This window comes from Canis aureus, chromosome 3 (assembly GCF_053574225.1).
Source record: "Canis aureus isolate CA01 chromosome 3, VMU_Caureus_v.1.0, whole genome shotgun sequence".
In the NCBI taxonomy this organism is placed as follows: domain Eukaryota; kingdom Metazoa; phylum Chordata; class Mammalia; order Carnivora; family Canidae; genus Canis; species Canis aureus.
Window position 1 is genome coordinate 54,726,193 of NC_135613.1, and position 15,227 is coordinate 54,741,419.

The 15,227-nt window shown below is 50.9% G+C and overlaps 1 protein-coding gene across 8 annotated transcripts in view; it reads left to right on the forward strand.

Moving 5' to 3' along the window:
- GAS7 (growth arrest specific 7) overlaps positions 1-15,227 on the forward strand; it is a 208,833-nt gene that overhangs the window by 135,551 nt on the left and 58,055 nt on the right. For 7 of the 8 annotated variants that reach the window (XM_077892642.1, XM_077892645.1, XM_077892646.1 and 4 more), the window contains exon 3: positions 13,804-13,884. In XM_077892642.1, coding sequence (XP_077748768.1) covers positions 13,804-13,884 — 81 coding nt within the window. Of the gene's footprint in view, positions 1-7,342; positions 7,567-13,803; positions 13,885-15,227 lie in introns of those variants that run through there. The other variant, XM_077892650.1, reaches the window with a different exon arrangement.

The window sequence follows — 15,227 nt, forward strand, 5'->3', positions numbered from 1 at the left end:
TGCTTATTTTATTTTTATTTTTATTTCTATTTTTATTTTTATTTCTATTTTTATTTTTATTTTTATTTTTTAATGGCCTTCCCTCCTTCCTTGGCACCCCCCAGGCCTGTGCTTCTCCAAGTGGAGTTCCTTGGACCAGCGGCATCAGCGCCACCTGGGGACTTGTTAGAAATGCAGTTTCTCACCCCCACCCCCACCCCCAAGACCTTTGAAATCAGGGGCTCTGGGAGTGAGTGGGGTCCTGTGGTCTGTGGTTTCACCAGCCTGCCAGGTGATGGAGAAGGACTTTGAGCCTACCTTGAAGACTACCCCTGTTGGTGGCATTCCAGAATTTTCCTTAGTGGACGAGGCTGGCAGGCCTTTTAGCAGAGAGTTTTTTTCCAACCTGCTCATTTTGTTTCTCAAAGAATCTTATTTCATATCACCTTGAAAATGCTACCAATGTCTTCCTCACTTTGTATATTCCTCTGTCCTGATGCCCCCCCCCTTTTAAAGATTTTATTTATTTACACATGAGAGGCAGAGACACAGGCAGAGGGAGAAGCAGGCTCCCTGCAGGGAGCCCGATGCAAGACTCGATCCCAGGACCCCGGGGTCACACCCTGAGCAGAAGGCGGATGCTCAACCACTGAGCCCCCCAGGTGCACCCTCAATGCCCTTTCTTGAAGAGCTTATTTTGTCTAAAATTTCTGTCCATGTTTTGGAGTATTGGTTCCTCCCCGCTTTGTGATTCGGGGGCTAGATGGTCTTCTTGGGAATCCAGCAGGCTTGGAGAGTGCCTTGGTGGCCGCACCTCTCAGAGAAAGGACGGCTTATTTCTATTCCCCAAAATAGCCATGGCTCTTTCCGAAGGTTTCCTCTGCCTTGTGAAAAGCAACACTCTCTCCACGATTTCGAGCATTATTTATAAACGTAAAGTCACACCTTTTACTGGAAAGGCTTCTAAATCTGGATTAGCCATGCAGCGTGGTTGAAGTTCACAAATGCCAATTTTCTCAGAAAACAGATCCTAAAGGTGGCATGTGAGTGAAAGATACCCCATAGCGGGAAGAGAAGCTTCGGAATGGTTGAGGGGTGTGATTTTTCTTTTTTTCCCATGGAGAGATTATGGAAGTCCTCCTTGGGGCGTATTAAGAAGCCACTGTTCAGCACAGTCCTAGAAAAATATTCCAAATGTGGTCACAGAAGAATATTCCAGATAATAATGGCCTTAGGGCTGGCGTGGGCTGTTTATAGGGCAATGAAGTTTGGTGGATGTCTGTGGGCAAGAGGATATTTATTTATTTATTTATTTATTCATGAGCAACACAGAGAGAGAGGCAGAGACACAGGCAGAGGGAGAAGCAGGCTCCCTGCGGGGAGTCCAATGCAAGACTCGATCCCAGAACCCTGGGATCATACCCTGAGCCAAAGGCAAACAGACGCTCAACCGCTGAGCCACCCAGGTGTGCCAGGGAGGGTCTTCTTATAGGAACAGGGGCCCACTCAGACTAGCTTGTAGGGGGAAAAGAAGGGACATCTATTAGAAGCACATAGGCCATCTCCTAGAAGCCTCTGCTAAAGAACTGGAAATTGAGAGCTGAGCTGTAGGTTCTGTCTCTGGGACCTCACGATGTCTCAGGCTCACCGGGTTCTCTGGGTTTGCAACATACCTATTTTTCTCTGCATTCTTGCTTTTTTTCTTTTAGTAGCCAGTTAGCAGAAACTGGCCGCTGAGGGTTGAAGATGACCTCCCAAGACCTGTTCTGAGTCACGCCTGTTGGAACAAGGAGTAGTGGCCAAGTAGGCATTCCCAGATATGGGTCTGCCTAGAAAGGCCCTGGCATTTGGGTCTTGATTATGGGTAACATGTAGTTCTGTTTTGTTTTGTTTTGTTTTTATGATGTTTTAGAGGCACCTGGGTGGCTCTGTGGTTGAGCATCCACCTTTGGCTCAGGTCATGATCCCGGAGTCCCCAGGGGTCGAGTCCTGCATTGGGCTCCCTGCAGGGAGCCTGCTTCTCCCTCTGCCTGTGTCTCTGCCTCTCTCTGTGTGTCTCTCAGGAATAAATAAAATATTTTTTAAAAATGATGTTTTAGGATTCTGATTGTGATTTTTATAGAAAGCCCAGTTGATCTGTAGCTTTTTCGCTTCCTCACTTTGGGGACCACACTCAAGAAGCAAGGCCTTTGCCAGCAAAAGAGGGGACTGTATTCTTCTAGGACTCTCATGGACTGTGTATCCCCCCTTAACATTTTTAAGCCAGATAAAACTTAATTTCAGAAAATGGTTGAGAAATAGATGGACTTTAATTTTTTTCAGATCACTGGCCTTGTGCTCTACCAGCATTTATTGACTGGCTCAGCCTTTCACAGTTGCCCTGCAAAGCACCGCTGGACCATATGCTAACCTAGTCTGTTTGGGTCTGTTTCTTGTTTTTTTGTTTTTATTTTTCCGTCTTTGAATGTATTCCTACACTAACATGACACAGTGTCACCTCTCTTTCATGGAAAATTATCATGTACTTGGTAAAGCATTCAGATGGGATGCTATAAAAATATGGCCCTTTTTGATTTGATTTTGTTTTAATTATTTTAGAGATACAATAGTTTGAGTGAGAGGAGAGGGAGAGGGAGAAAATCTCAAGCAGACTCCCCACTGAGCGCAAAGCCCGACGTGGGGCTTGATCCCACGACCCACGAGATTGTGACCTGAGCTGCCAAAATCAAGAGTTAGTTGCTTAACCAACTGAGCCACCCAGGCGCCCCACTTTGGCTTGATTTTTAAAAATTAACCAGCATCAAATGTTTCTTGTGTGTTCTGCTAGCGATTTTCTGTGCACATACATTTCTTTTTTTTTTTTTAAAAGATTTTATTTATTCATTCATGAGAGACAGAGAGAGGGACAGAGACACAGGCAGAGGGAGAAGCAGGCTCCCTGCGGGGAACCCGATGTGGGACTTGATCCCAGGACTCCGGGATCATGCCCTGAGCCCAAGGCAGATGCTCAACCACTGAGTCACCCAGGTGTTCCTGTGCACATACATTTCTAGGATGTATCTGAGCACCTTTTGTACACTGGTCACTTAGTGGTGTGTGTCAGACACGCCCTGCACATCTGCACACTCAGATCTGCCCCATTCCCAGGGAACAGCTGCGTGGAATGCCATCCTCCCAACACAGCATTGTGTCCCTTGGGCATTGACAGCGTTTCCCTGGAGATTTTCACCATTTAACAAAAGATGCCCCCAAACACATCGCCATGCTCATTACATCATTGCACACCCGCAATTGTTGTTAGGTCGAAGGATCTGTGTGTTTGGGATTTTGATCACTGTCTCCACGCTGTGTTTTTTCAAGACATTCCCAACCTGTTTTTCCAGATCCTCGCTAATGAGGGGTTATCAGCCTGATATACGTCCAGTGAGTAGGAAAATAGCGTCTTGTTATCTTAATTTGGGTTCTTCCGACTCTTGAGAGAGAACGAGCATCTTTTCCTCTTGGTTATTTGCAGTTGTTTTTCTTTAAATCATCCATATATGTTCTTTGCCTTTTGGATTGGATTGCTTGCATAATTCATGCTGTGTGAAGGGGTTTGGTGCTCTGTTCTCCATGGTCTTATCTACACACACGTGCACACACATACACACACACACACACACACACACACGCTCATTTTTAAAAACCAGCCTTTGGCTGTATACCCAAACTCCATTCTCACAATTGCCTTGACCTGAGTCAGCATTCACTCATCAAATACCCAACTGCTTACTCTACGCGGTACCCAGGAGACAGGGATACATTTATGTGACACAGTCGCTGCCCTCACATCTGGTGGGCGGGCTGGACTTGAAAACAGGTGCTGGGGCTGAGGAAGGGGGTAGGTGATTCCCCCGACCCAGGCTGTCTACCGCCTAAGGGCAGGACAAAGTTGTGGGCTCCTGGAGCTCCTCCCCAGGTTCGGCACTTGTTCATACTTAGTGCTCCCCATGTCCAAACCAGTTGGCCCACACCTGCCTTCCAGCCTGCTGCCAGCACTGTCCACGTCAAGCAACTGGGCTTCCCCCACCCCCCACCCACTAGAACCTTCTACTGGTGCCTTTTCCCTCTTGGCTTCCTTCACAGCAGTGCTTTGTCCTCTCTGTGGTCCCCTGTTCTAGGAAAGACTCTAAAAACTCAGTCATGCTAAAGGGTTTGTGGCAATCTATGCTAGATTAGATTATTCTAAAACTAAAATAGTCAACAAAGCCTCATGTCAAAGCCAAGGCTCTCTGGGGACAGATGTTGGGAGTCTGATAGCGTTAGAAGGTTGGGGTAAGGATGATGAGCGTTTAGGAAGTTTCCTAACATGATCCTACGTTGCTGCCATGCATCTTGCTTTGTACTTTGCCTGACCCTAACCCCCTCGGATTCTGTGTCTTTAGGTATCTTCTAGTCTGTGGCTGGTTCCTGGGATGGTTTACTGGGGTCTCTACCAGTTTTTACCCCCATCTGGTTTATCACTGAGACTCCGTGTTAACAATGCTGATTTCTGGGTTCTGCCTGAGACCTACTGAACCAGAATTTTCAGGTCCTGGGTCCGGGAATCTGTATTTTTACCAAGTGGTCCCAATGATCCTGATGAATAACCCAGTTTGGGAAATGAGATTGGAACTTTGCCATGTACCTGTGCTTACATCCCGGATCCCGACGGTCCAGGCTTTGGTTTGGATAAGGTCTCTTTCTTGGGATCCACCTACTTCTCCACCATAAGATGAGGGTCATAATATCCACGAACCGGCAGTTGGCCACTGCCACCTGATGGCTCATGACAAGACGCTTATTCCTAAATTGCAGTTAACGCTCACTACCCCTCAACCCAAGTTCAGGGATTTCTGGTGTGTTTGCCTGAGACTGTACTCTGTAAGGAGATTGGTATACCAGGGTTCCTAAAGGGTCTGAAAGACAGGCTGAGAGTTCCAGGCACCCCACTCACCATGTCCCCACTAGAATTCTTCTGGCCATGGCTGGTCCTATTCTTCTAGGCCCTCTTTGTAGGCTGGAGGCAGCCACTGGTTGAGGCCAATGTCAGAGGGCCAGGGCACTAAAGGGGCCACCTCTTTATCCCATTGGTATCACCAGCCTCTCTACCATCTGTGAACCGGGCTTAAGGACCCTGCCCCACCTGGATCACAGGCTTGCCAGAAGGAGCCTTGGAGCTGCTGGGAAGTGGTAGGCCACCAACAGTGATGTTTCTCTGAATGTCAACTGAAGGACATTCCTACTGCTCAGAAAGGCTAAAGAAGGCATTCTCGGACCCTCTTCCCCCTAGCGCCAAAGAGGTGCCCTTCCTCCCCTTCCCTTTGGGGAATGTGTTCTAAGGAATGGACTTGGCATTTGAACATCTGTCTGTGTGACACCAGTGCCTGAGCTTCTAGGCACATAACAGCAGCTCTGGGCCAAGAGGTGTTTTAAGGACCAGGAGCAGGTGTGCAATCCATATCTTTCCCTTTCTTGAACAGCAGAGTCCTGGTATCACCCCTTCTTCAGAGCATGAGGACTCTTAATACCCAGAGGGGGCAGTTCTAGGGGCCATCAGGGTTATGTGTGTGCTGCTTGTGACTCTTGGACCCTGGGAATTGGGGACCATTAGCTAGCACCTCCCTTCTTCTCCCACTCCTGCAGGCTTGACCCCTGCCATGCATTTCTGGCTGGAGCTCAGGACGCAGACTATGGGGTCCAGTGGCTATGGTGAGGTCTTACCATGCTGCCTGGCCTGGGCTCAAGAGCCCTCCCGCTGGTAGGTCAGACCCAGGCAAGCCTACAGCACATAGTTCTTCTGCTGACAGGCCCATGGATGGCCCTTTGCAAAAAGCCTTTGTGTGTTTCTGTTTGCTGAGACGCCACTGCTGTATCCCTGCCACCAAGGATCCGAGCTGTGTGAACAGGGTTGGAGTAGTAATGGAGGACCCCATGGGAGACAGATCAGGATTAAGCTTCCCAGGTGAGAATCTCTTCCTGGGTGTCACATGATGGTTCAGGAATTCTCTCTATGCCCACGAGGTTCTGAAACCAACATGGAGGGGTCTGGTCCTAGAGCTGAGGGCAGGGGGCAGGGGTCATCATCACCTGGGCACCCCCTTCCTTGACCCTTCCTGAGTGAGACATCCCTGGGGCCCACTAGTGTCCCATTTCTTGGTGGTGGTAGCGGTGGTGGCAGTGCTATCCTCACATGGATGGACCCTGCCATACTCATCCATGCTCCCCAGCTCCTGCTGTTCCTTCTGGAGGGAGTTATGGAAGGGCCCCAGCTCATCTCCATCTCTGAAAAGCTGGATGGGTGGATGGGGAGAGTCGGTATTCACAGATGACGCATCCAGGGCACCAGACATGCTGAGGGGCATGTGGTGGCTGAGTCCAGGAAGCCTGCTCAGAGGCACGGCCAGACACAGTGGTCACCATTGGATTGTGCCACTTCTCTGTTTAAAGCCCTGCAGTGGCTACCCCACATTGCTGGACCCCACCCTCAGGGTGCCCATTTCTGGAGGTCTATAGCTGGGGCCTGAGGCTTTGCATTTCTAGTGATGCTAATGCTGCTGGTCCAAGACCCCACTCTGAGGGCCAGTGTCCTGCATAATCCAGTCTCACCCTGTTACCTCTGACTTCTTCTGCTCCCCACCTACATCCCCACTCTTGAGCCACACCATCTTCCTTGTAGCTGTTTGAAGATGACAGACCTGTGCCTGCCCTAAAGCCTATTGACATTTTGTTCCTCAACCTCCAATTCTGTGTCATCAGATATGTGCATGGCTCGCTCCTTTTCTTCGGCCAGCTTCTGAGACAGCCCCCAACCTGCCCACCACTTGGCACTAGTTTGTTGGGCACCCCAACACTTGGCACTCCTCTGCTTCCCTCCCATGTTCTATCAGTCCTGGGCTGTGAGGTCTGGCAGTGGTGATGGAGAGTTACTTCTAACTCTCCATGAGTGATAAAAGAGCATCGAGGCTTTTCCCTGCCTTTCCGCCCACACACTTTGGGGGAAGTTAGTGCCATAATGTGAGCAGCCCCCACAGCAAGGAACTTTGGCCCTTGCCAGCATCCATGTGAGTGAGGCATCTTGAAAGTGGCTCCTCCAGCCCCACTCAAGCCTTCAGATGATGCAGCCCCAACTAAGACCCTGTCTGTAACATCATGGGAGAGCCTGAGCCAGAACCACCCCCATGAAGCCCCTCCTGGCTTCCTGACCCTCTGGAGCTGTATGACATCATAAAATGCTTATTGATTCAAGCTGCTGAGTTCGAAGTGGTTTCGGATGATACTTAGTACTTAGATACCTAATACTTTCCAAACTTGACTCAACTGGGGGAGGCCTTCTGTGGCTACCCTTCTAAAATTACATCACTTTCTAATATTATTTTTTACCCCTCTTCCCTACTTGATTCTTCAGTGTGTTCTACTGTCTAACCTGATATGCTTTACTTGGTTACCTTCCTCCTGGCATGATTCTCTCCCTCCACTTACATCAGGAGATTTTAAATTTTCATTCGTGGAAAATTCTGCATGTTGATATTTCAAAAATGGAAGGAATAGCATCGAGACTGCTAGAACGTAAGCTGAGGGGTTGGGGGGAGAGTGTTTGAACCCATTCTATTTCCCATAGTATCCACAGGGCGCAGGACACTGCCAGGCACAGAGTAGGCTTTCAAGTATAGTACTGTTATATTCCATAATAGAACTTATTACGTTATATCAAATATTTACCAAGTCATAAATATGTCTAGTATCTCTATGAAATTCATGAAACAACAATATTGATTTTGAGGGTGATTCTCAAACACTAGTGGTGTATAGACTCTAACAGCACTGTTTTACTGCAACTCCCAGAGTCTTAGCACAGAGCTCAGAGATGTTGGTGTCACTTGCACGTTGGGAGGTCCTTGCTGGTGGATTGAGCTGCAGGTCTGCTACTTCTCACCAAGACCTCAGCTTCTTCCTTTGGAAAATGGAAATCAGGTTGCCCGGGTGGCTCAGTCTGTTGGACGTCTGCCTTCTGCTCAAGTCGTGATCCTGGGATCGAACCCTACATCGGGCTCCCTGCTTAGTGGGGAGTCAGCTTCTCTCTCTCCCTCTGCCTCTCCACCTGCTCATGCCCTGTCTCTTAGATAAATAAATAAAATCTTAAGGAAAAAAAAGAAAAGAAAAAGGGAAATCATAGTGCCCATTTTGTAGTAATTTGGGGGCCGTTGAAGGAGGTGCCCAGCATGGAGGGGCTTGGGCTAGACCAGGCATGAATGGTGTTCAGAGAGTACTAGTTCATTTCCTGTGGAGGGTCTATGGTCCTCCTGTTGTCAGAGAACCCTAACTGCTGTGATCGCAAAGCCAAGGACAGAGGAAATTCTGGGATACAGGAGGGAACCAGAGCCTCTGCTGTGGAGTCCCAAAGGGAGGGATGAGTAGGACCCTCCAGATGCTGATGGGGGCTCTGGGATGTGCTGCAGCTTGCCTTCATGGGGGCCGACCTGACTGCAGATTCTGTACCCAGGTTGGGAGGAGGTGTCCTCTGATTCTCCTGGGACCTGCCTTCCTGGTTGGAGTGTAGGACATGGCCAAGAAGAGCAGGGCAGCCCCCGGGGGAACAGGTGTGGGGGTGGGGGGAGCAGGGTGGGAATAGCTTCTAGCTTCCAGTTCTGAAGAGGCAGGGGCTGCAGAAGGGAGCAGCAGGGCTACCATCGGGCTAGGAAAACCTTGAGAACAGCCCCCCAGACCCTCCTGGTGAGGAGAAGTGGGGAGGGCAGGGGGCGCCGAGCAAAAGGAAGCCACAGTTGGGACCACCACCAAACAAGAGGAAGAGCCAGGAGGAGCAGTGGGGAGGAGAGAGATTTAAAAGGATGAATTTTTTTTTAGAAGGTAAAGAGGAGGGGATCTCAGGAATCCCAGAACCCAGCCAGGACCCACAAGGGCCCAGTTCCCTCTGAACTGGAACCAGTGGTTATTCACCTGGAAGCCACCACACAGCCAAGGATTGGCCCGGCCCAGTCAAGCACTTGAGTCCATTGAGGGCCAGATGGGGACTAGGGGGTGAGGGGTGGGGGGTCCGGGAAGGACAGGACAGGACAAGGTTGACATATGCCCAAGGCATTTACCAGAACTGATGGCCTAGATCCAGGGGGGTCCTCATGGCCTTCCCCCCGGAAGCCGCTATTTCCAATGCATGCAGGATGCAGTCTTAACCAGGGAAATGAAGTTCAGACATAACTGTGCAAAGTTAATAACTGCTGCCTCACTGCCTGTTTCACTATTAGCATTATCATTGCCATTATTATTTTAAGGAGGGGTCGTCTGTGCTTTGAATCCCAGATTTATGTCTCTGTCCTCCTTTCAACTACACTTCGATTTTTTAAAAAGATTTTATGTATTTATTCATGAGAGACAGAGAGAGAGAAAGAGAGGCAGAGACACGGGCAGAGGGAGAAGCAGGCTCCCTGCCGGGAAACCGACATGGGACTCGATCCCAGGACCCCAGGATTGCGACCTGAGCCGAAGGCAGACACTCAACCCCTGAGCCACCCAGGTGCCCCCAGAAGTTTTATTCCACGTGGCAGTCATTGGCAACCACTGATGGGGAAATTAAACTCTCTGGCCTGTGGCATTGATGGTCCAGTTTGATCCACAGGCAGGCGATTTGTGTGTGTCTGTGGCTTTTCTGGTGTCACTGGAGGTCCGAATCGAGTTAGGGTTGCCATTGGGGAAAAAAAAGGCGTTTTTCATGGATTGAGTTGCATGGGCGGGCAGTATTGCCAAGAACACATCTCGCTTCTTCCACTCTGACCTTGCTGTGCCCCTTCAGCCTTTGGGGGCCTGCCTGACAACACCTCTGGCCCTGGCAGTCTGGGTGTTTCTGGAACCACCTAAAACCCCAGGGAGAGAACCCAGGGTAAGTCAGGCCCCAAACCTTCTGCTTCAGTTTGGCCCTGGCTTGTTCAGGGAGCCTGGCGTGTTGTAAATAGATTAGGGGACCTTTTATTGAAAAAGGCCTAGAAATGGCTTCCTCCCTGTGGGTGGTATGGTCATCTGGGGTGATGTTTCCTGCTGCTGGTGAGGTCACTCAGCCACAGTCCCCGTGGCTCTCTCCAGACATCCGCCCGGCCTGGCCTGGCCACTTTCCTGCCTCAGGCTTGCAGTAGCTTTGTGTTTTGGGTTTGGCCAGAGTTGGCCAAGATGAGGAGGGAGGCTGAGCTGAATCCTTCACCATTTTTTTTTAAGATTTTATTTATTCATGACAGACACAGAGAGGCAGAGACATAGGCAGAGGGAGAAGCAGGCTCCCAGTATGGGACTCGATCCCAGGACCCCGGGATCACGACCTGAGCCAAAGGCAGATGCTCAACTGCTGAGCTGCCCAGGTGCCCCCTTCAGGCGGTTCCATTGCCCTGATGAAGTTGAGGCCAAAATATGTGGTTCTTGCAGGAAGAGGGAACTCCAGCTTCTGGGGGCGGGGCTTGTAAGGGACCCAGACCAGCAAGTGCAGCAGAAGGGGCCTTCTGGGGAGTGGGGTTCTGACTGCAACCCGCATCCCCTTGTGATTTCAGATCCTCCTCCTGCAGACTCTGAGCACAGGATGCCACTGTGGCTCCTCTTCTCTGTCATCAGGATTCCCGGGGCGGGGCGGGGGGGACCCACAGGGGCAGCCCCACCCTGCTCTTCGCTCTCAGCAGGCTCTCATTAGTTGCCCCACATCCCACAGATGCAGCAGCTTCAGTGGGAAGGTTGCTTGGGGCCCAGCCCAGGTCACTGTTGCCATGCTGTGAGTCACCTCTCCCTGCCGCCCTCCTGTCTTGCTCCGTTTGCTGCCAGGAGTCACCGTGGTGGTCCTTTCTCAGTCCACCTAAGTCTTGCTTTTGCCCATAAGATTCCATTTTGTCTTGGCCACAACCCCCCTTCAGTATAAGAAGAACTGGTGCTCCCGCATAGACCCTGCGTAGAGGCCGCCCAGCTGACCTTGGAGCACAGCCTTGCAGGTGCGTGCCGCCCCGCTCCCAGCCGGCTTCCACAAGCTCCCACGGGGCAGAAGGGGCTGCTGGGGCTTCTCTGAAATCAGGCATCAGCCACCAGAAGGGTGGGGCAACAGCAAAAAGTGGGCATCTCCCTGGGAACCGTGCCCATGGGGGAGAACGGGGCTGTTTGTCCCTGGAGACAGGAAGGGTGCATCACATGGGAACCTACATGTGCTGTCATGGTGTCTGTCCTTCCATTTGCCCATCTGTCCAGGCACCCAGCAAGGCAGGGGGGAGCCTGCCACAGACCTGGCTCTCAAGGACGTGGGATAGGGGTCAAGGTCAAAGTGTGTGCTGAGAAGTGGGACAAAGGGTTGATTCCCTGGGAGGAGCTAGTGGGGTGCGAGTGTGTGTGCTGGGGGCTCCTGGGTCTAGTTTTCAGGCAAATCTGGGGCAGATTATGTGCAGGAGGTCCAGGCGGGGGTGTGCTCCAGGGAGCAGCCCCCGGGAGGGAAGCAAAGCAGTACCAGGTACAGTCACAAGGTCTGTCAGCCCCTGCCGGCTCTGAGCTGGGTGGCCACGCGGGATTATTTGACTTGAGGCAAGGGGATTGATTGGTGGGCTTTTTAACCCCCCACATTGACCAGCCATTGGATGTGCAGCGCCCCCCACCCCTCACCCCAGGCGTAGCCTCTGCAGCTGGAGACATCTGGGGGATGCACTACAGCGTTCACTCTGGAGAGTTTGGGCATTTGACAGCAGGGGAGAAATGCAGTCTGGGGAGGCTGCCTGGTGGAAGAGACATTTGGTAAGATTCGGCCCTCCGGGGGTGGTAGTGGGGTAAGGCGTGTTGCAAGACCAGCAAATGTGCTGAAGTGAAGTGAATGCTGGACAGACAGATAGGGACGCCCTACTGCCGGGGCTCTGAGGTTTGGACTTTATTCTGTGTGCTATGTGGGGGACGAGCCAGCAAAGGATTGTCCCTGTGTGTGACCTGTAGCAAGAGCAGGGCTCTGGGGTGAGGCCCTCCCGGCCCCTCCTAACACGGGAAGCCACTGAGCCTGATTTTCTGGTCACTCCTCAGCTGTCCCCTCCACGGTCACATCTCCCTTCTGCTCCTGTCACTCACCCTCTGCTCTGAAGTCTCTCCTTTAAGACACGAAGGGACCAATATCTCCACCCCGCCCACTTCCTCCTCCTGGAGCCATAAACACCTTGAACCCAAACAGTAGGTTTAAGATTTTAAGACCACTGACCAAAGCTGGAGGGCAGGAGTGTTGGGACCCGAAAGACCAACTAGCCCAACCATTTCATTTCAGATGGAGAATCAGAGGACCAGAGAGGCCATGTGAGCTGCCCAGGGCCACACAGCCCATTACAGGCAGCACTGAGGCAGGAATCCAGTTCCCTTGAATCCAAATTGAAGAGAAGCTATTGAAAAGTGTTGCTTATTTTTGTTTTTAGCATCTCAGACCACTGAGATTTTACTAACAATTTTTGATTAGTCCATTATATGGACATAGTATCATTTAACTAAAAATATACCGAATGTGGGCATTTGGCACCAACACAGTGGTTGCCGTGGGTGGATACCCTTTCTGATCACCTTTTACAGAGGAGGAAACCAAGGAACCTGGAGCATGGTTAGCCTGGCCTGAGGTTCCAGGGGTCGGAGGAGGCAGAGGCGGGATTGCAACCCAGGTGGTCTGGACGCAGAATCGGCGCTATTCGTAGATGCTAAGCAGGGTGCTCTTCGTGGGTTGGGAAAAATAAAAGAGTCGATCAGTGAAAAGAAGGGATAGTATGATTTTTGTTTGATTTTAAAGGTGTGTGTACACAGCTCGAGAATAAATCACTGAAGATACTAAAACATTGACACTGAGGACCTCTGAGCTGGTGGGACCATGTGGGCTACTCTTTTCTTTTCTTTCTTTCTTCCTTCTGTTGATTTTATTTATTTATTTGAGAGAACGTGAATGAACAAGGGCAGAGTGAGAAGCAGACTCCCCGCTGAGCAGGGAGTCCGATGCGGGACTCTATCCCAGGACCCTGGGATCATGACCTGAGCCGAAGGCAGACGCTTCACCCACTGAGCCACCCGGGTGTCCCGGTGCTACTCTTTCCTTTGTGTTTTTCTACACTGTCGAGTTGTATAGCATGAGAAAGGATCGTCTTCATCGCTAGATAACTTGATGAGAGGTCTGTGCTCACAGTGGCCCTGTGCCTAACGTCGCATTCAAGGAGGCGAGCACCTGTTGCAACGTTAGCTTTACTTCCTGACTGGCCCCTGTAGCTGGGCATCCGGGGAGGGACAGGTGGCCAGTCTCACGCAGCGGTTATAATTCAGACAAGATGTGGGCCTTTAGAGCCGAGAAGGACTTGAGAAATCACCTGCATTTTGCAGAAGATTCCCCCCTCCTTTGTCTCTGTATTAAACCACCCCACCCCCTCCCAGGCCAGGGCTCCTTCCTCTGGCTCAGGGGTTTTGGGCAACACTGGGCACTTGGAAGAAATGCCCTGTTGGCAGGTGGGCGTCAGGGGCACGAGACAGAAGTGAAGATTTGTGAGTTGGCACCTTTGGGGGATTGTTGGGGGTGCAATGGGGACTGTTCCCAAAGATCCCTGCTGGGAGGTCACCTCTCCTGCTCCTTCATGGGAGAAGGGTCCCCAGTGAAGAGAAACTGTGCATCATAGGAAATGCAGAGGGGCAATAATGTGGGAGCAGAAAGCCCACTCCTGCTTCCCAGGGTTGTGCAAGAAGGTGGCCAGCCCACGGCCCTGCTCCATGACCCTCTGAGGTTTGGCCCCTGTGAGAGTCTCAAAGTGATTGTGTGTTTCTTTCTTTGACCAGAGACCACCTGGGAACGTCCCAGCAGTTCTCCTGGGATTCCAGCCAGCCCTGGCCCTCACAGGAGCTCTCTGCCTCCAACAGGTACAGTCCACTCACTGCTTTGGGGGCAGCTGGGAGGGGCCCCATACCCACCTCCGCTGGAAAGGCCAAGACTCCGGGTTCTGGGGGTCTGGAACCTGGCTGAAGATCTTACTGGCCAAACCCAGGGAGTGATATGGAGGGCTGGGAGGCTGGGCTCTCCCTGGTAATGTCACTAGCAGCCTGGTGGCTCACCCTCACTCCCTCTCAGGTGCTTAAGGAGGGGAACTAGCCAGGTGACACAGTGAGGCATCAGGGTTGTACCCTGTCTGCTGGTGTGGATACCCCGAGCGGGAGCAGCACTGCTCTGCACAGCTCCTAAATGCATCAAGGAGAAAAGTTAAAGGAGGCAGATTTGTATGGGGCAACTTTCAAATAGAATGTTCTAGAAAGCACTTGGGATTCCTTGTTAGGGTGTGAGTTCTCTGTCTGCAAAGGCAATCAAGTGGAGGTGGTCGAGAGAGACATTCCTATCATAGGTGGGGTTTTTTTTCCAAGTTCCTAAGAGGCAGGTGGATTTTTAGAGCCCTTACCCATCAGCCCAGGTTTGCAGTAATGTGCTGTTTCGCTGCCCTGGCCAGCTGTGGCTCTCCCACACTGGACTATATGCTCTCTGAGGATGGGGATTGCACCTCCCCTTTTCTTCCTTGGGTCCTTCAGCCCCCAGACACGAGCTGGCTTCTGTATTGAGGGAGCTCACCAATGCCTCCATCATCACGGGGTGGGGAGTGTGAGGAGGGTAGGGGTGAGAAGAGGAGGGGAGAGGCAGCAGCTTCCATTGAGGGGGGTGAGGGCCTGTACAGCCTTCACAGAGCTGACATAACCCATCACAGGGGACCAAGGGAAGAGCTAAAATAACGACAGAAGAGTGGCTGTGTGAACGCATGAACGAAGGTGTACAGGCAGGTGTAGAAAATATGAGCAGGACTTTGAACCCTCGCATCAGAGGAAGGGTCTTGGGTGCAGGGCTGCACCCCTGCCTTGCAGCCCTGAGGTCTTCAGACACTCTTTACCCCTGGTACGTTAGGAACTCTACAGTTTATTGTATGATGCATATAAGATAAAGCATATGACCAAAGTGTGTTATTTGAGGAAATGAGAATTGTCACAGCAGAGGAGTTCAAGAAACAAAATGGTAGGAAACTGCAGCTCTGGAGACTCAGCCAAGGCACGAGAGAGGGGGTGAGTGGGTGTTCTAGGCTTTTAAAATGTTTTTATTGACATTATTATATATATACATATATTTATGTATGCTGTCAATTTGTATGTATGTAAAATGTAAATAAACCTCTAAATATATAAATACATATTTATATATTTTATGTATAAATAGATATACAAATATA